We start from the raw sequence: 19615 nt of genomic DNA, 5'->3' as shown, positions 1-19615 counted from the left end.
ACATACACCAATTAGCCTTAACATTAAAACTACTGACAGGTGAAGTTAATAACGTTGATTATCTCATTAAAGTGGCACCTGTCAAGAGGTGCAATATATTAGGCAGCAAGTGAACAACCAGTTCTTGAAGTTGATGTGTTGGAAGCAGGAAAAACGAGCAAGCGTAAGGATCTGAATGACTGTGACAAGGACCAGACTATGATGACTAGACGACTGGGTCAGAGCATCTCCAAAACAGCAGGCTTTGTGGGATGTTCCCAGTATGCAGTGGTTAGTACTTGCTAAAAGTGTTCCAAGGAAGGACAACCAGTGGACCAGCGACAGGTTCATGGGTGCCCAAGGTTCATTGATGCATGTCGGGAGTAAAGGCTAGCCTGTCTGGTTCGATCCCAAAGAAGAGCTGTATCAATAAATTGTTGAAAAGGTCAATGCTGGTTATGATAGAAAGGTGTTACAATACACAGTGCATCACAGCTTCTGGGCACAGGGCTGCATAGTCACAGACTGGTCAGAGTGCCCATTCTGACCCCTGTCACCCAGCGAAAGTGCATGTGAGCATCAGAACTGGACCACGAAGTGTTACTTACTTGGGGAAGAGATGGCACCAGGATGCACTATGGGAAGAAGGCAAGCCAGTGTGGCAGTGTGATGCTTAGGGTAATGTTCATGTGGATGTTACTTTGACACAAATCACCTACTTAAACACTGCTGCAGACCAAGTACTCCCCTTCATGGTAACGGTATTCCCTAATGGCAGTGGCCTCTTACAGCAGGATAATGCGCCCTGCCATACTACAAAAAATTGCTCAGGAATAGTTTGAGGAACCTAACAACATGTTGACTTGGCCTCCAAATTCCCCAGATCTAAATCTGACCGAGCATCTGTGGGATGTGCTGGACAAACAAGTCTGATCCATGGAGGCCCCACCTCACAACTTACAGGACTTGAAGGATCTGCTGCTAATGTCTTGGTGCCAGATACCACAGCACACCTTCAGAGGTCTTATGGAGTCCACAAGGAGGACCTACACAATATCAGGCAGTTGGTTTTAATGTTATGGCTGCTCGGGGTAGCTACTAACTTATCACAGGAACAATACAATTACAGCACTAATCAACAAAAAAGTACGTCAACATTTCAATATGAACATTGAATGAGCTTCAGGGTGAACTTTGTCTTTAATTAATACAGTCAGTGTTATTATTCATCATCATGACTGCTTTCAGATTGTGAGAGAACTGTAACTTGCCAAAACTCCTTTTCTGACTGATGAAAAAATTACAGTTCTTACAGCTATTGATAGTGAACTGAGACTTTAGATCTTGCATTGTTCATCTATATCACCTATAATGCACAAATTTCCCCCTAAGACAAAAGAAGCCATGGAAGGTTTTCAGCACAGTACAATAATCTCCAGCCTCCAATCTGAACTGTACCTCTACACACAGGCTTGGTGCCATTCCAAGTGCGATCCTTTGTGCATACGAGTGTGGAGGCACGGTCAGCATCCATGGTGAAGCCTGGGGAACACTGGAAGCTAACAGTGCTACCATATGTGAAGTCATTGCCTAGTCGCAGACCATTTGCAGGCACCCCTGGGTCTCCGCAGTTAATAACTGGATATGAAGAGGCAGAAAATGATGGTGTTACAACAAAGAGTACAATTAGAGACTTACACAATTACATTCACATATTTCTCCATTTTGTGTTTAGGATAAAAATTAACTCTTTCTACTGAGTAGATTTCTACCTATTGTATGAATAAGTAGTCATATAATAGAATAGACCTGATTTTTCTTGTAATCAATTATATCAATATAAAACAGACATCTGCATTACCTCTTAATTAATGAATTTCTTTAGAAATACGTTTCATTTGACATTATCTCAAGCAAAGGCTCCTTTGTTTTGTGAAGTGTCGGCGATTTAGACAGTATTTGCTTTAGTCAGCAGCCACCTCTGAAAAAAGTGAAAGCATAGTGCCAGCAGACATAATGGCTGCATGTGACCTCCATTAGCTTTGTCTCCATTGTGTTTCATAAGCAAGCCTACTGGATGCATGTAAGCTAATGCTAAGAGGATGGACAGGGCTATACTCGGTCCCTTCAACACAGTCAATGTAGGTTAATCTGAGTGGCTCAAGTCCAGGGCTGGCACAATACAGAACAATGTCTTGTGCTCAAACATGTCTAAGTAGCAATGAAATCTCCTATTGATTGTTACCTGAACATATTAACATTTAATATAATTTTTTAAAAATGAGACCTTAGAATGATGAGGTTCCATCTGACAAGTATGACAGTTTTGTGATTTAAAGATACCGAGTATTCAGATTTAACCTTCAGTAGGTTAAATAAGGATATGACTTTTTAACTTTAACCAATAATTTGGTGTAACATATCTATAACATTAACTAATTCATCATCTTTCATCTTCAGTAACTACTTTATCCTGGTCAGGGTTGATGAAATTGGAGAACACAGAGGAACCCCAAACAGAAAACCTGCACAGAAGGTCTTCACAGACAAATTTTTGGAGACCCTGGAGCTGTGAGGCAGCAACCCTATCCACATTAACTCATTTATTTATTTATAGAAAAAAAGTCAGATAGAACCTTTCAGGATACAAGGGTATTTTTTAAAACGTTCTTTAGTTAAACCAAGCCAAGCACACATGCTAAAAAAATAATTTAGGATTGCTCCAGTTTTAATATACAAATGAAAATGGGTTATTTGGACTCCAGGGGAACATAAGGTTTACAGGTGGTTGTGATGGAGATAGAGGTCGTTAGCGTGGTGTTACTGTTACGGAGATGGTACCTGTACACTCAGGCATGTCTCCAGTCCATGTTCCGTTGACGGTGCAGTGGCGTGTGAGCAGGCCAGTGGAATAGTAACCCTCTCTGCATGCATATGTAATGGAGCGGGAGAAGATCAGCCCATCATGGAACTGGATCAAAGCGTTCCGAGGAGTGCCGGGATTACCACAAGACACAACTGAGACAGAGAGTGAGAGAGAGAGTGAGAGAGAGAGAGAGAGAGTGAGAGAGAGAGAGAGAGAGAGAGAGAGAGAGAGAGAGAGAGAGAGAGAGAGAGAGAGAGAGAGAGATCTTTTCTAGGCTGTTGGACTAGAAGAATAAGGATGGCAAATAAGGTGGCCATGTTGGGTTTAAAAGCCTTGCTCAAGGGCACAGTGGCATAGGTGAAAGAAAGGGCACAGACTCCGGTAATGAGTTAACACCCCTAGTGCCCTAACTGTGATTAAAACTGGCAGATCTTCTGTAGGGTCCTAACCTGCTAAACCTGTGCAGCAACCTCTGCCCTGTCTTAATAGCTCTTCATTCATTTGGATTTTAAACCATAGAAAGTTTTACTATAAAATCAAGGAACAAGCAGGACCCCCTCCTGTCTGAGGTTGACTTGTTTCAGTGGCCATACATTCATGGTAATGGAAAATTATTGAGCACATAACAGAAAGAGAGCTCTCTATTTCAGTGATACAGTCAACTCCGGAATTATTCGCACGTTTATGAAAACAAGCACCCAAGAATAGGTAATATGAAATTTATATCATACTATGGGTGATTTTTGAACTGTGGACTGTATAGTTTTATATAAACACAATATAATAACAAAATAAAATTCTTAACAAGTGCACATGTTTCATAAAAAAATCCTGATTTAAAAAATATTGGCACCCAAATTTATAAATACATTTTTGGCCACATAACAGAAAGCATTATCCTTTTAAAATGAAGCGTTAATGATTTTCAAAACAGTTTGGTCATTCTTTAAAGGGGTGCCAATAATTATGGAGTTGGCTGAATATCAAATGCAATTTCAGGCCAATTTAAACTCAAATTATTTTTCACATCTGCAATCTAGTTCCATAATAAGTAGTCATCTTTCACATGGCACTTCGCAAGATGACCGCATCTCATTGAACTCAGTGTGGTCTTTAAAGAGCTATATTAATTTGTGTCAAATTCCTGTGTAAAGGTATGAATGAAAGCTTAGGCTGTTAGTAATTGGTCCTTTTAAACGTGATCATGATGCAAATCCATTCCTGAACTGCCATTATTGTTAGACTTTCACACATTGCTGAGGATTAAATGGCCTGAGAGTCAAATCAAACTATGCTTGAGCACATTTGTGTGTACACACAGGCCTATAAACATACCTTTAAAAAAAGAGGCAGTGAAGCATACAGTTTGTAAGATATTTTTAAAAATAATGAATTTTCAAGAGATGCTCTTTGCCATTCTTTTGAATAAAGGACATAGTTAAAGCAGACAGAGGTGAGAGAAATGGTAGGCAATGCAGCAAGAGAATGAACTGGGGAGAAAGAAATAATCACAGATGGAGAAGAGAGAGAGAGAGAGAGAAGGAGTGGGATATACAGGGAACAAGGGCTTCTATGACACACACTGGGATTCACACTGCAGCATGCACAGTTTGCTGAGGGAAAAGGGCATAAATACGTAAAGCAAATAGCAGGAGTGTGAAACGTGTACACCTGAGTGATGCTTCTCCAGTAAAAGACTATATTAAACCTTCTGAGGTTTAGTGAATAATATGGGGGAATAAAAGATCCTCTCCTGTTCCATCCATTCCTCCTTCCTTTTTTAGGGTGTGATGGAAAACATCCCTGCATCTGCATAGCATGTTTAATGTCAGATAAATTTTCAATATACTTACCCTGGCACTCAGGCTGCGTGCCCAGCCAGGTGCCATTGGCCAGGCAGGTCCGCTCTAAAGAACCACGAAGCACATAACCTGGCTCACAGCTGAAGCGCACCACACTTTCCACAGAGAACTGCTCTCCCAGACGAATACCATGCACTGGCACGCCAGGGTCACCACATCTGCCTCCAGAATCACCTGCAAAGAGACACAATTTAACATAAATTTACTTATGTCATTACACTTTAAATGAACACACACACACACACACACACACACACACACACACACACACACACACACACACACACACACACGAATACTATACCATCTTTATATGAACAAGATAATTAGCCAAAAATGTTGTCTTATTTTGGTAGATATTTCAAAGCCATTCATAATGGTGTTGTTTTTATGATGTTATTTCACAGCTACAACAACAAATTCAGCTTGAAGCCAGCAGATGTGCAAAAAAAACAATCAGCAATCATAAGTATACCAAGAATAACTATGGAAGAGGATTGGTCAGAATGTCTTTGGGAGTGGGAAACTCTCTCTCTCTCTCTCTCTCACTCACACACACACACACACACACACACACACACACACACACACACACACACATACACACACACACACACACACACACACACACACACTCACTATGGCTTCAATTTGAGATAGTCCTTCCTGCAGAACCAAAAGTCCAGGGGGTGGAGCTGGATCTGATCCAACACTTCCTATACCCTTAACCCCTAACTGTAACCCACAAAACACTCACCCACACAGAACAACACACTTATACAGCCTGAAACACACTGAGATTTTTGGTTCGACTCAACCCGGGTAGGAGGAGCTGGATCAGGTCTGACCCCTCTCCTTGAACTATATGTTCTGCAGTGAGGGGTTCAATTTTCTGAGGCATGCTGATGTGATGAGAATTAAGAAGAATATAAGATACATCTGGCATGATAACAGACTTTGTACAAGAACCTGATGTGGAAAGGAAATTAGCTTCCACTCATCTGTTCATCATATAAACTGCTCTCTGCTGAGGCATTTACAAATGATCATGAGTCCCTCATCTGTCCACCTGGTTCTGCTTCACAAACAGCCACAAATGCTATTGAGAAAATTGAGTAAATATTTTCTGGACATGTGTATTTCTCATTTCCTTAGTGCTGAAATTCTGTAGTAAAACGGCCAATGCGATCCCTGGGAGCAGAAAGTGGCAAAGTCGCAATTTTTGAGAAATATGAATGTCATGAATTGTGACATTAACCTGTCAGGCTGGTTTTACTGCATAGGATGAGACTACTCTTAAAGCTGTGTGGGGACCATGGCGTTATAGTGAAGAAGGACAGCTCATAAGCTGACAGGCGTGTGGGGGGGGGTTCATGTAGCAGAGGCTGATAGGAGGAGATTAAAATAGGTTATAGAGGGATGGTGTGCTCAGCCACTGGAGCACCATGGCCACTGATTCATGCTCGATCTCACACAGACAATTTTCTGGACTTATAATACTACTGAAGTTTAAATCATCTTAGGAAATAAGTTGTTGAAATCCTAAGAAAATGGTCCCCTGTGACCCTGTGTAGGATAAGTGGTTGGAAAATAGATGGATGGATGGATGGTTAAAAAGCATAATAAGCTACCAGTACAGTGTGGCGGAGAGCCACTCCACTGGCCATTCAGCTGGCACACACGGGTGGTGTTGCCTACAATGGCACGCTGGCCCATGCAGCTGTAGCGGATCACTGAGCCCACCGTTCTCCTTTCCCCTGAGATCTGTGCATAAGGAGGCATGCTGGGATGATCACACAGCACCACTGGAGCAGAGGCATGAGGAAGAGAAACAGAGAACAAGGCAAAAGGATGAATTTAGACAATTGTCATAGCTGGTACATACTGCTCTCACATAATAGCATTAAACAAATCCTGGTATATTTGTACCATCAGCTTGATCTCATGAGAAATTCTGATGAATGCAAGTGAGGGAGGACAATCTGGCACAATCCCTGCCCCTAAAGCTAACTGTAACTTTGGTATTTGTTCAGTCATGCAAATTTCTAAGTGCTGTCACCATTAACATAATAGTGCTTCTTGCATATACATACATACATACATATATATTTTTTTGATATATAAGATTTTTTAAAACAGGAATACATCGAGAACTGTGACGCACTGTTACCCTATCATGAAGAACTGTGCAGACCTTACAGATTTATAGCTAGAAAACATACTGATAACATGTTGCCATATCTCATGCTGCCTCTTTAATGATGTTTGAGCTGGTTCGGAATGTAGCAGCATGCATCCTTACCAAGAAAAGAAAGTTAGATCACATTATGTCCTTATTCATGCTCTTCAATGGCTTTCTTTTAGGTTCTACATTGACTACAAAGTCCTGCTCATGACATTTAAAACTCTGAATGATTTAGGTACAAAATATCTTCCTCATCTCCTGAAGCAGCATAGCCTGTCCCAAGCACTGCGCTTAGCTTATGCATGTGTATTGTTACTCCAAGGGGTCACTCAGACAGTGTAAGGTCTTCTTATGCGTCCTCTATATCTTTCAGAGAGCTTGCTTCAGATAGCTGTTTTTAAAAACCATAGACCAACTTTGGTCTTTTTTGTTGTTAAGTACACTTTTCATGAATTATAGTAATTGTCACACATTTACAGACAATTCTTTAATGATTGTAGATTGATTCTTTAATGTGCCTTAGTACAAATACTTTGTTTTAATATTTTAAGATAATTAAAACTTTTCTTGAAATATTTAAAAATAAAGATTACTATTTCATTCTTTTGCTAAAACTAATAATAGGTTCAATTAAATTCAGTTTTACTTGTATGCACTTTTAACAATGGACATTGTCCCAAAGCAAATTTACAGAAATATGTATATATAAATTCAGAATATAGATTTTAAATGTATGAATTTATCCTTAATGAACATCCCAGAGGCAACGGAGGCAAGGAAAAACTCCCTGAGACGATATGATGAAGAAACCTTGAGAAGAACCAGACCCAAAAGAGAACCCATCTTCATCTGGGCGACACCAGATGTTAGCGCATAGTTAGTGCAATTATAAATAAATCCCTTCTATAAATCTGCTAATATTACATGATCAAGTAGTGCTGTTGTGTAACCAGGAAATTCAGTATAGTTTTTACATGAGGTCTCTTTTGTTTAACTTATCCACTGTTCACTGGTAGAGACTTGAGTGCAAAATGGTTTGCGGCAATTGCAGTCCTAAAGCTGTCATAGCATTGGTTAACGCAGTCAAAAAACAAATATTGCAAAAAGACAAGCAAGAAGCTCACAGAGACACTTGGGTAGTGATCGATCCCAGGTGCCATCGCCCTGGCATGTCAGAGTGCTGGTGCCCAGCAGGTAGTATCCTGGATTGCATGTGTAAGAGGCTGTAGTCTGGAAGCTGTAGCGATGAGGCCCGCTGGGCAGGACCTGTCTCACACTGTTCTCCACATGCCCAGGCTCTGTGCAGTTCACAACTAAGGAGAAAAATAGGAATATGAGAAAAAAGAAAATTATTTTTTAATAACAGCATGTACTGAGAGGATATAGATAGAAATAAGAATTAGTGTAAGATAATATATGATGAAATAAAACCCTAAAGCATGTACGCGCATATGCTAGGACAAAAATACACAAATTATGGGTTCACAAGTGGCACAACTGAAAAAAGCATTTGCTCTGACATCACAAGATCACAAATCCTGATGATGTGACAGCCATCTGTGGCCAGGAGTCCAAGAGAGAAAATTGGCCATGTTTTCTGGGTGTGAGGAATGGCATCACTCTCTTTCCTGTCAATCAGAGCAACACTAACCAATCGTGGACTTCTCTGAGCTCATGTATGTGGAAGAAAGGAGTTATTGCTTTTCTCCGGACATGCTCAGCTGCGCTGTGATACAGCATGAGCAAAAGATGCCATGTCTTGCTTCATGTGTGGCTTCATGTGCACATGCTAGCTTTCATCCTCTCTAGTTCCTGTAGCTGTCATATGATAGAGGAGAACTAGCTAAAGGTTGGAATTGCAAAATGATCCAATTGGGAGAAAAAAGTAATTAAATAAAGACCTTGACTAATATCTTAATTTACCTTGACTTCCTTTATACACATATGCAAACACATATTTTGTTTTCAGTATATCTAATATGGCTTCAATAAACTGATTCAATAAATAAAACAGCAAAGACAGAGTAGCAAACAGAAATGCAAACCTACATCCACATGTGCACAAATAACTGCTTCAGCAAAGTTTTCCTGAAAATTTGTCACTACATTCTAAAAAGTGAAAATTTTAAATCCATATGCAGGATAGAGAGAGTGATAGATAGAGTCCTGGTTAAATGGAGGAGAGGCAAACCATGAGAGATTAGCATCTGCTAGCTCTGAGTCAAGCGAGGAGAGATAGTGAGCAAGAGGAGTGCACTTGAGTGAAATAGAGAACTAGAGGAAGGAATTAGCTGTGTGCTTCTCCCTAATTAATCCGTGCCCTGTGCACCCATCCGTCCCAAGAGCCCCCACTTTCTGATACCAACTGTGCCACATCAGATGGCATTGGATCCCATGTCATAATCAATCTGGCATAAGAAGCTGACACCGCGGAGGATGAGGAAGAGCAGGGAGAAAAACAAGCCGCGGCAGTGCAGCTGCCATTAAAATGCATGACAGATATTGTCAACAAGCCATTCGTCCTGCAGTTGCACATGGGTGAGGGGGCACTCGCGTCATTTCTACCGCATTGACATGATGATGGAGACGTGAGAGAATAGAGACAGATGGGGCCCTTTTATAGGAATATGCCCTTCTGCTGAGCAGGTAACCAGCTTACTGGGGTTTTTCAGGCTAGCACCTGCGCCGCTCAACCTCATCCCACAACCGGGTGATTTGTTCACTACTTTTAGCTACTTTCACAAGTTCACCCACAAATCATGAGATGCATAGCAGGAGTAGGGATATTTATTTCCATTAAGTCACTCGGTGTGTAATTCAGAAGGCAAATGACAGGTTGTGCCATGAACATACACAATGAAATAAATGTAGGACGTCTAAGTGAATTTGCACGTATTTCAATATACCCGACTCATATATTTGTAGGCTCATACAGCTGACTGGAATATTTCTACCTACTATGCATCCCTCTGTGATAATGCATTTCCACTACATTGCTTAATCAGGCCAACTCCTCAAGACCCAATGAACTTTCTTTTTTTCTTCTTCTTTCTTTCTTTTTTTTTTTTTAAGTTTCCATAAACATAGTGGCTTGTTTACTACTATAATTTACAGTATGCTCCATTAGTTTGGCTCTAGACTCTTGAACCTGTGTGATGTGATAACTAAAACCATATGATTAACATATAAACAAGAATATTAATGAGTTATGTTTGACAGATGTTCTTTTATTATTATGAAAAAAAGATAACTGCTGTAATACATAGGCCGTCATGTAAACCACAATTAAACAGACTGGGAATTCTGTTTTATAGATAAACTGTAAAATAGAGACACATTTTTCATTTTTATAACACGGAATGAAAGGGAACACACACATTCGCATTAATTCAATTTAATTAATTTCACTTTTATTTGTTTTGTGAAATCCGGATCTAGATTAAGATCCATAATGACCAAGCCAGAGGCAACGAAAGGATAGTGGCAAGGAAAAACTCCCCTCCAGGTGATGGATATTCTGTATGAGCTTACAGTGACTAAGAATACTGGATGAGTGCTGGACAGTCTTTATGATTACAGCAGCATTTCCTAGATACAATTCTCATAGGGTTGGGGGAAATCCTGGATAATCCTATATAATCCTTAAACTACTTACAGGATTGCTACTGTAGGCCTCAAAAAATGATACACCTGGTCACCCTACCTACTAGTATTCGTTTATGATAATGCTTTGGCTAGACACAATGCTAACGTACAGTTAGCTTCATATATGCCATAAGTCTATAAAACACTGTAGCACAAACAGTCTGCTATGACTGAGTCATCCCTCCAAACCTCAGTAGCTAGTAGGGTCCAAACCCTCTAAAACCCACCCACTCAAGATCGTTTCAAAAAGTGTAATCTCCAGCAAAATAAAGAAAATAAAACCTGTCCGTGAACAGTAAATCTGGCAGCTCACAAGCAATTCCTTTTCAACAAGACTAATATAGTGAATAGTGTAAACAAAAGGAAGCTCATTGTAATCATAAGGTCACCTTCCCATTTCAAATCATCCTTTTCTCTGTTTGACACACATCTAATCCTGTTTTCATGAGTCAATTACTGAAGAAGAAACAGAATTCTGAAAATCATCATCAATTTTAAAAGAATGTTCTTTACCTAGTGCATGGTCACTTGCAATTTAAAATATGATCATAATGCACAAATGGAAATCTGTTCACATTTTCCATTAGCTTATGCTGATCAAGGTCTATGATGCCAATAGAGACAGAATTAGACAGAGAGGGAAAGAGAGAATGACAATTAAGTGTTAAAAGACATCCAATTTATCTGTTCCTGAGCACAATTGGATATTAGAATCGTTTCAGCCCCTGGCCACTGGCCATTTGGTGAGAGAAATGGATCATTTTTCCGGGGTGGCTGTAGACTTATCAGTGTGGATTTAAGAGGCCATTTTGAAGATGGCAGTGGCTTGGGCTGACACAAATTGGTGCTGATTAGCAGGGCTATGAGGGGCTCTCTGAATTATTGATGCAGCTTGTGCCATTCCATGCAAGCTTCTCTTCGCCCATTAGCTGTGATTCTACTGCTCTCAATGCTAATGACAGGACATGACAGAAGAGAGAAGGGTTCAGAACACCAAACCACTTTAAGTTCCCTCAGCCAGAGTAAACACACATACACATTCACACTTAATGCGATGAAGGGGATAGAGGAAAAACAACTTTAAAGCTTTTAATTAATAGGATAAATCTGATGAAACAAACAACAAAGGTGCTAATCCTCTTATACATCTGTATTTTTTTATTAGCATCTCTCAACAGCTCCCCAATCCATCATACAGGCTCAAACAGTGATGTTATGACAGTGTAGGTATTATAACAAGGGCAATAGTTTTGAACTTAGTTATGTAGCATTCACCCTAACATGCATAAAAGCATCAAAAAATTCTAAATCCTCAACACTCAACGGAAAAAGCCTGGATGACAACCTCTTTTTTTAAATTAAATCTTCAGATTTCTAAAGTTGCTTCAATGATAGCACTGCTCCTCATTTTTGATAGGTCAAGTCATTTAATATGTCAGGAGCCATCAGTGTCTGTGGCTCAGTGTCTCTCAATCAGCATTAGGACACGTCTCTGAGCTGTACTGAGATTCAGCCTGTTGCTTTAATACAACAGGTACAGACCGACAGATGGACAGACAGACAGAGAGACAGTCTGGTTATTTACCTCATAGGCGGGTGGACCAAAAATTGAGGAGGTACCTCCACTTAAGTCAACATAATCTCAAACAAAATTAGTTGCATCTTAAATTGATTACTATTAATTTATTCTGTACTATTCTATACTACTATTATACTATGAATATATTATGTACTTGTATGGAAGTGATATAAGATAAAACCCAGATGATTTAGCTGTCTCTCTAAACCCCAGTAGCCAGTAGGGTCCAATTGCTGTAAAACCCACCCACTCAAGATAATGTCAGAAAATTAGGGAACTCTCCAGCAGTGCACAAGTAATTCCTTATCAACAAGACTAAAATAGCTCTTAAGGTCATCTTCATTTTCCATTAAAATTTTTTTCTTTTCTTTTTTTTTTCTAGCCCCTTCCACAACACAACTCAGACTGTGAATGCAAGCGACAACAGTACCATCATCCAGACATAACCATAATGAACACTGAAAGTATGTGCGGTATGCCCTTTGAGATGCAGCTATTGTCTCAAAGATGATACCATTTTAGTAAGTACACAGAGACAGAATCATATGCAAATCCAAAATAGGTACAGGTCCAGCTGTGAACTAACCCAGCTCAGACTGGCTCAGCTTAGGCCACCACATCATACACTAAATCACAAACCTTGACTTTGCTTTTAGTTTTCTACATTAGTTTCTGCTGGATATACCTGTTACTTTTATTTCATGTCAAGTTTTCTAGACTTTTTTCAAGTTACACAATCCTCAGTGGAGCTCATTTAAAGTAACAAACTGAATTGCAGTTGTCACAGTGATAGCAAGCATGTACACACCACACACACACACACAAACGCGCACACGCACGCACGCATGCACGCACACCTTACTGCCTATTCTGGGCAACAAGTAAAAAAAAAAACATCTGTATCCTTTTTTAATCTTATGGAAACAGCTATGACTGTTGACTTATGCTCATGCCGTACCACAACGACAAGTCAGGTCATTTTTGAGCATGATTTTGTCAATTCATGCCCTTTATATTCTCTGAAGAGTCCTTCTCTTTTATAAGCGAAACATAAAATCTATTTAACGTTTATATATATATATATATATATATATATATATATATATATATATATATATATATATATATATATATATATATACATATGTGTGTGTGTGTGTGTGTATATATATATATATATATATATATATATATATATATATATAAATTTTAAACAATTTCTAAATAAACACCTTGATCTTTTCAGTTGGTATGACACCTAAACTGCAAATTAGTGATACTAAAAGTGTTCTGTATATGCAAAAAAGTTCCAGAAAGCATAGAAGCATAGTTCTTCTTATAACCATTAGAAATGAAGTTGATTAAAATATGAAACCCAATATAAGGTGGTATTTTCATTCATTCATTGTCAGTAACCACTTTATTGTGGTCAGGGTCGAAGTGGATCCAGAGCCTATCCCAGGAATACTGGGTGTGAGGTGGGAGAACACCAATTCTTTGCAAGGTACCAGGTACCATTCACACACACACACATACACACACACACACACACACACACACACTCATTTGCATCTAGGGATAATATTAGCACCACCAAACCACTTATCCGCATTTTTTTTGGACAGTGGGAGGAAACTGGAGAACCCAGAGGAAACCCAAACAAATGCATTGAGAACATGCAAAATTCCACACAGAGAGTAACCTGAGCTCAGGACTGGGGGCCCTGGAGTTATGAGGTGGCAACACTACATGATGCAAGACAGTTTTCTTCTAGCAGCCTAAAGGTCTTATGGAGTACCTATGGAGGACCTATAACAGAAGGTATTCTTTTCAGCAAAGATTCAAAGTAGGCTATTTTTAGAAAGCTAGAATCCTTAACCATCCAAAGAATCCATTTTACTAAGAGTGTAATGCCGAAAAGAAACCCATTAAACTCCCAGGAGCCACCGTCCGATCCAGACTTTCCTCACTATTGTAAATACATACCTTTTCTATTAGTTTACTATAGTTGAATGATTCATAGTAGTTACTAAATAATGTTTTAAGATGAATGAGTAAATAATAAGATTAGACTTTATGAGGTTAAATATATTTTTAGTACTCACTTCTACATCTGGGCAGGGAGTTGCTCCACTGCCCATTGGATTGGCAATGAGAATTAACGGCCCCCTGTAAGACATAGCCAGTACTGCAGGCAAAGCGAACTATGTCATTAAGGTTGAAGTGTGTTCCCTGGGTCACACCATTGGCAGGATTTCCTGGATGTCCACATGTGATAGCTACAAAATACCAGAATAAAAACTGTGGGTTAATAATAATAATAATAATAATAATAATAATAATAATAATAATAATAATAAATATTTTCATAACAACTTAATGGTTTCTACAAATCTTTTTCCTTTGTTTGTAATAAAAGATGTGAAGTTTTGCATCAGTGCTAAGTCTTGTGTCTTTGTTACTGTTACTACTGTGTCCTGTGTGTTAACATTTGGTATGGACAAGTCACACTGTTGATCAATCATATTATTAAACCTGTGATACATTTATTACATTTGTATTATTAAAGCAGCACTTACGGACACAAACAGGTGGTTTTCCAGACCAGCGGTGATCTTGCTCACATATCCGAACTGAAACGCCAATGAGTCTGAACCCAGGGTTACACTGGTAAACCACGCTGCCCCTGTAATTATAGTTCTCACCAATTATCTGCCCATTAACTATGGGGTCAGGAGAGCCACAGTGCCCAGCTGAGGAGAGAAACAAGTGAATATAAAAAAAAGAGATGACTTTGAAAGCCACATAATTTGGCAATACAACCTAGTTTCAAAGTATGAAAATGGTTGCTTGATAAAACATCATTGCCTTACCAAGACATTGGACCTCGGATCCACTCCACAAGCCATTGGCCATGCATTCTCTCACCCTGGAGCCCACTAGAGTGTAGCCTGTGTTACAGGAGAAAATGGCTGTTGCTCCAAATACAGTCAGAGTACCAATCTTATTTCCATTGGGTGGAGTTCCAAGGTCTCCACAAGAGATAACTAGACGAAAAAGAGCAAATGTGTTAGTGTGTGCAAGCAATACATCATTACCACATTCAAGGACGCATGATCGTTAACAAAGTAATCCTACCTGTTTCTAAGTTATTCGGTTGTAGTAGGCCTACAATGTGGCAAAATTGAAAATATTCATGTATTCGGTATAATGCTATCTAAGATATATCTGAGATTTTTTTTAGATAGGTGAAGTTTTGATCTTTTATCATTACCATCACAGAATCTTTGAGACACACACTTCACTCAACTACAAACCCAGGAGAATAAAAGCACTCACTTTCACATGCAGGTCTGGGTTCAGGGTAATCCCAGGTGCTGTTGGCCTGGCAACGAATGACCCTTTGACCCTTGTAGAAGTACCCAGGGTCACAGGTGAGCATCATCAATGCCTCATACTGATTCTGCATGCCATATATAAGCCTCCATCTCCCATGCTCTACTGCTGAGTGGCCGATGTCAGGGCAGGTGACAGCTGGAGGGCACACATCAAACTTTACTTTAAACATCTGTCACTGGAACCACTAGCTAGTAACATATAAAGGCCTGCTTTGTAATTCTGGCTTTAAGACATTAAATGAGACTTTGATATTTATAATAGATGGATTACAGACATTTCATCAGTCAATTTTATGCTTACGTATGCAGCGGGGTGGTGTTTCCATAGGACTCCACCTCCCTGACTCTTGACAAACAGTTGATACAGGTAAGGTGTTGGCTAGTCGGAAACCTGGGTTACATCTGAATGTGACCCTTAAACCAAGAGTAAAATCCTGACCAACCACACTGCCATTCACTGGAGCCATGGGCATTCCACATGATACCACTGAGAGAGAGAGAGAGAGAGAGAGAGAGAGAGAGAGAGAGAGAGAGAGAGAGAGAGAGAGAGAGAGACGGATACATATTGATACAGTCCCCACTAGCAATCATGGTTCTCCTGCACACTGCATGTGATCTAAGATGACAAAGTGAGCAGCCAACTCTAATAGTATAAGAATGTAGACAACTGAGTTTATAATAGGCTGTGTGATGTTTTTCGGAAAAGAGTAAAGTACTCTGCACTGTTCGGGCGAGAAGTTTTGATCACAGTGTATTGAGTTTTACAAAACCTCTATAATAATGGTTTACTCATCACAGTTATTGTATGTATATACTTACCAAAGTTAGATTTTAGATCACCTATAGATATAATTTAGACCATTCATTACTAATTAATTAATTAAAATGAATTAATCTTCAGTAAGCACTTAATCATGGTCAGGGCTGTGGTGGATCTATAGCCTATCCTGCGAAAACTAGGTGCTAAGCGGGAATACATTCTGGATGGGACAGCAGTTTATTACAATGGAACACATACAGACCCAGTCACACTCATTCACACCTAGGAAAATTTAGAGCAGCCAATGCACCTACTGGCAGGTTCTTGGGAGGAAGGAGGAAATTGGAGAACCCATATGGACATGGGGCAGACATGCACAAAACTCCACACAGACAGTGATCCGGGCTCAGAATTGAACTGAGTATTAAATAAATAATAATTCTGTTATTCTATAAACATGTTCATTATACCGTGAGAAAATTTAAATAAAAAAATAAAATAACTGTTTATCTCTCTGGGGGATTTAGCTCTAATGTTATACATAGAGCTTTACAAATAAAGGTTACAAACTCTGAGGAGCATCAGGCTAAATTATTTTTTACTTTTCCTATTATACTGAGTACATTTCTGGGTATTGGTTGGCATATTTGTTGTCTTTTGCTTATGTTGAGTGTTTGATTTTAGAATAAGATGGAATAATCTAGTTATGGGAGAAATATAGTTATTAATATTGTTGTTAATATTGTGTTGAACTGTACTGAATTGTATCTGGGTTTGTTTGTCACATGCAGACACTCACTCACACAGTACACACACAGGTTATAAAGCATCTTGTCAGTACAAGCAGGCGTTTGAAGCAGTTGGAGAGTGATGAGTTTAATCCAAAAGTGAGATTACACCTGTATATAGATTTGAAGCACCTGCTGTTCCTAGTTGCTGTTGTAAAGCAGAAAAAAGAAGAATTATGCCTGCCTATTTTTGCCTGCCTCTCTCTGTATTTCTCTCAGAGAAAGACAGGTGTGTGCTCTAAATCTAATTCAAAATCACTACAGAGGCAATCTAAGGTGAAATATCTTTTGATTGCTTCTTCATGCATAGGCAGGTGAGTGTGAGTCACAAATGTGGGAAACAGAACTACACTTTGGATACATTTAAACACTAAATGAACATCAAGGGAGTTAAGACAGATAGTTAATAAGTCTAAATAAATATAAATAAATAACTTGGGTATCAAGACTAAATGGTTCTAGGTGAGTAGTTTTAACCCACCTTGGCAGAGGGGTACAGGAGCATTCCACTGGTAGATGCCTTGTGGGGTGCGGGTGCAGGTGGCACTGCTCTGGCCAACCAAGCGGAAGCCTTGGTCACAGCTGAAGCGCAATGTACTGCCCAGTTTTGTGCCTGTCTGGCTGTGCACTGAGCCATTCACTGGAGAGTTAGGGGTACTGCAGTAGGCCGCTGTAACGAGCACAGATATACACACCAAAGTAAAATACATGAAGGTGTTTTTTTTTTTTTTTTTAAAGTGTACAGTTAACCATTTTTACATCCAGTACAGAAGCATCTTGGTGGTTCTAGGTGCTTGAACCCCTGACCTTCTGGTCGGTGACCCAGAATCTTAAACAGAGCTACCACTGCTCATATGAAATGAATCAATATTGGATGGAAGGAAGTACAGTACTGTGCAAAAGTCTTAGGCACCCTATTTTTTTAAACTTGGTTATAGATTTTTATTTTATGACTTCTACATCATCGAGTCAGAACAAAAACATTTTAAATTTCCAAACATTAGTTCCCTTTCATAGGGAACTCAACATTGCGTGAGCTTCATGCTGTGGGAAGCACCCTCATGCGTGACCATTATCTGAAGTCTTTGTGAAATCACACCTATTTATAGGCCTGCCCTGGTCAGGTAACATGGCAATTTCATGTATCGTGTGACTATAAAACGGCACCTATGAAAAACGTTATCAGCCTTAATATCTTCAGCAAAAAAAATAGTAAAATATGTATGTATATAGCTCACACAGTGTCTCATTCCCTTCTCAGGGAACAGGGTTACTTGTGTAACCCAGATATTTTCCAGCACAAAATTAAATGTTACAGAAAAATGTTTGTATGTCAGTAAAGAAAGCAGCATAGTAAGTGGTAAGAGACTCTTTTCAGACAAAAAACACAATGATGGCTGCTGGATTATGATGCAAAAATAAGATGCAAATATGACAGTCAAAGTCACCAGAAAAAATGTGGGTTCTGCAAGATGGTCAGTAAAATTTCAGCTCATTTCCTTATAAAAATGTACTAATTCTACCTAAGACTACTTTTTTTTTTTTTTTTTTTTTTTTTAAAGCAAAGGGTCATCACACCAAATATTGCCTTTGTTTCATTTATTACTGTTTACTGCTCTTTATAGTGTTTTGTAAAATGGAGACACATTTCATTTAATTGTTTTTGAAGGCATCTTTGCATCTTAGCATTTCTTTGCATGTGACTAAGACTTTTGCTCAGTGGGCAGAGAATGCCATTCCATCTAATACTTTTAATCTCTGCTACCATCTTAAAATTGCCATAAAAATGTTAATTCCATACAGGGAGCTATACCTGTAAGTTTTGGGGTTCAAGAACTCTCAAATCCCACAGACAATAAGATAAGATTTATCCACTCAAAGAAAAAGGCAAAAAAAAGTTGGCAGAAATGGAACAGTAGGCTTTATTTCAGGTTTTAGGAGTGGTATGGCTCTCTAAAAAAACTGCCCTGTTAAGATAGAAAATAGGAAGGTCTCAAGTATTCATCCATTAGCAGAAATGAGAAGGATCTTGAAAATGGGGCCAATTTGGGAAAATACAGCTGTAGTGTACAACGTTAAGTAAAACTCCCCATGAAGTGGTAAAATTGTAGGACTCTATATGCTGCTGGACTTAGAGAGGCAGCTGAGAGGGGCACTGGCTCTCAGCCTCCAACAGATGAGAAGTAGAAGAAGTAGAAGTAGATGCTTAAGATAGCCTTCAGCCTCTTAATTTGCTGTACATCCAGATATGGTTTATTCCTTCACCTAAGAGCTAATGCCCGAGACCTTATGGTCAATGAAATCAAAATGAAAACAAATCTCAATGTCACCTTAATGCCTTTCTTTCCCAGTTGGTAGAAAAATCTGTCTAGCTATCAATCTCCCCATTCCATTTTCACCTTTCCTCTCAACACCTTAGGAAAAAAAAGCTTGCACACTAATCACGGCCAGTCACTCACCACATAGAAAGTGTTAATGCACAAGAATGATTGGAAGTAAAGGTATGAGAAAAGAAAATAAAAGAAAAGGAAGTGTACTGAATTAGAACGAGTT

The 19615-nt window shown here is 39.1% G+C and overlaps 1 protein-coding gene across 1 annotated transcript in view; it reads right to left on the bottom strand.

Moving 5' to 3' along the window:
* csmd2 (CUB and Sushi multiple domains 2) overlaps positions 1–19615 on the bottom strand; it is a 363835-nt gene that overhangs the window by 24463 nt on the left and 319757 nt on the right. Inside the window, exons 49-59 of the mRNA XM_017453975.3 lie at positions 17544–17732; positions 15816–16001; positions 15456–15650; positions 14990–15163; positions 14696–14869; positions 14222–14395; positions 8017–8205; positions 6339–6512; positions 4699–4881; positions 2821–2997; positions 1438–1617 (exon numbers count right to left, since the gene is read on the bottom strand). Coding sequence (XP_017309464.2) covers positions 1438–1617; positions 2821–2997; positions 4699–4881; positions 6339–6512; positions 8017–8205; positions 14222–14395; positions 14696–14869; positions 14990–15163; positions 15456–15650; positions 15816–16001; positions 17544–17732 — 1995 coding nt within the window. The remainder of the gene's footprint in view (positions 1–1437; positions 1618–2820; positions 2998–4698; positions 4882–6338; positions 6513–8016; positions 8206–14221; positions 14396–14695; positions 14870–14989; positions 15164–15455; positions 15651–15815; positions 16002–17543; positions 17733–19615) is intronic.

Source organism: Ictalurus punctatus, chromosome 24 (genome assembly GCF_001660625.3).
Source record: "Ictalurus punctatus breed USDA103 chromosome 24, Coco_2.0, whole genome shotgun sequence".
Classification (NCBI taxonomy): Eukaryota; Metazoa; Chordata; class Actinopteri; order Siluriformes; family Ictaluridae; genus Ictalurus; species Ictalurus punctatus.
Note: the sequence above shows the minus strand (reverse complement) of the source record. Positions and strands in the feature narration are given on the sequence as shown.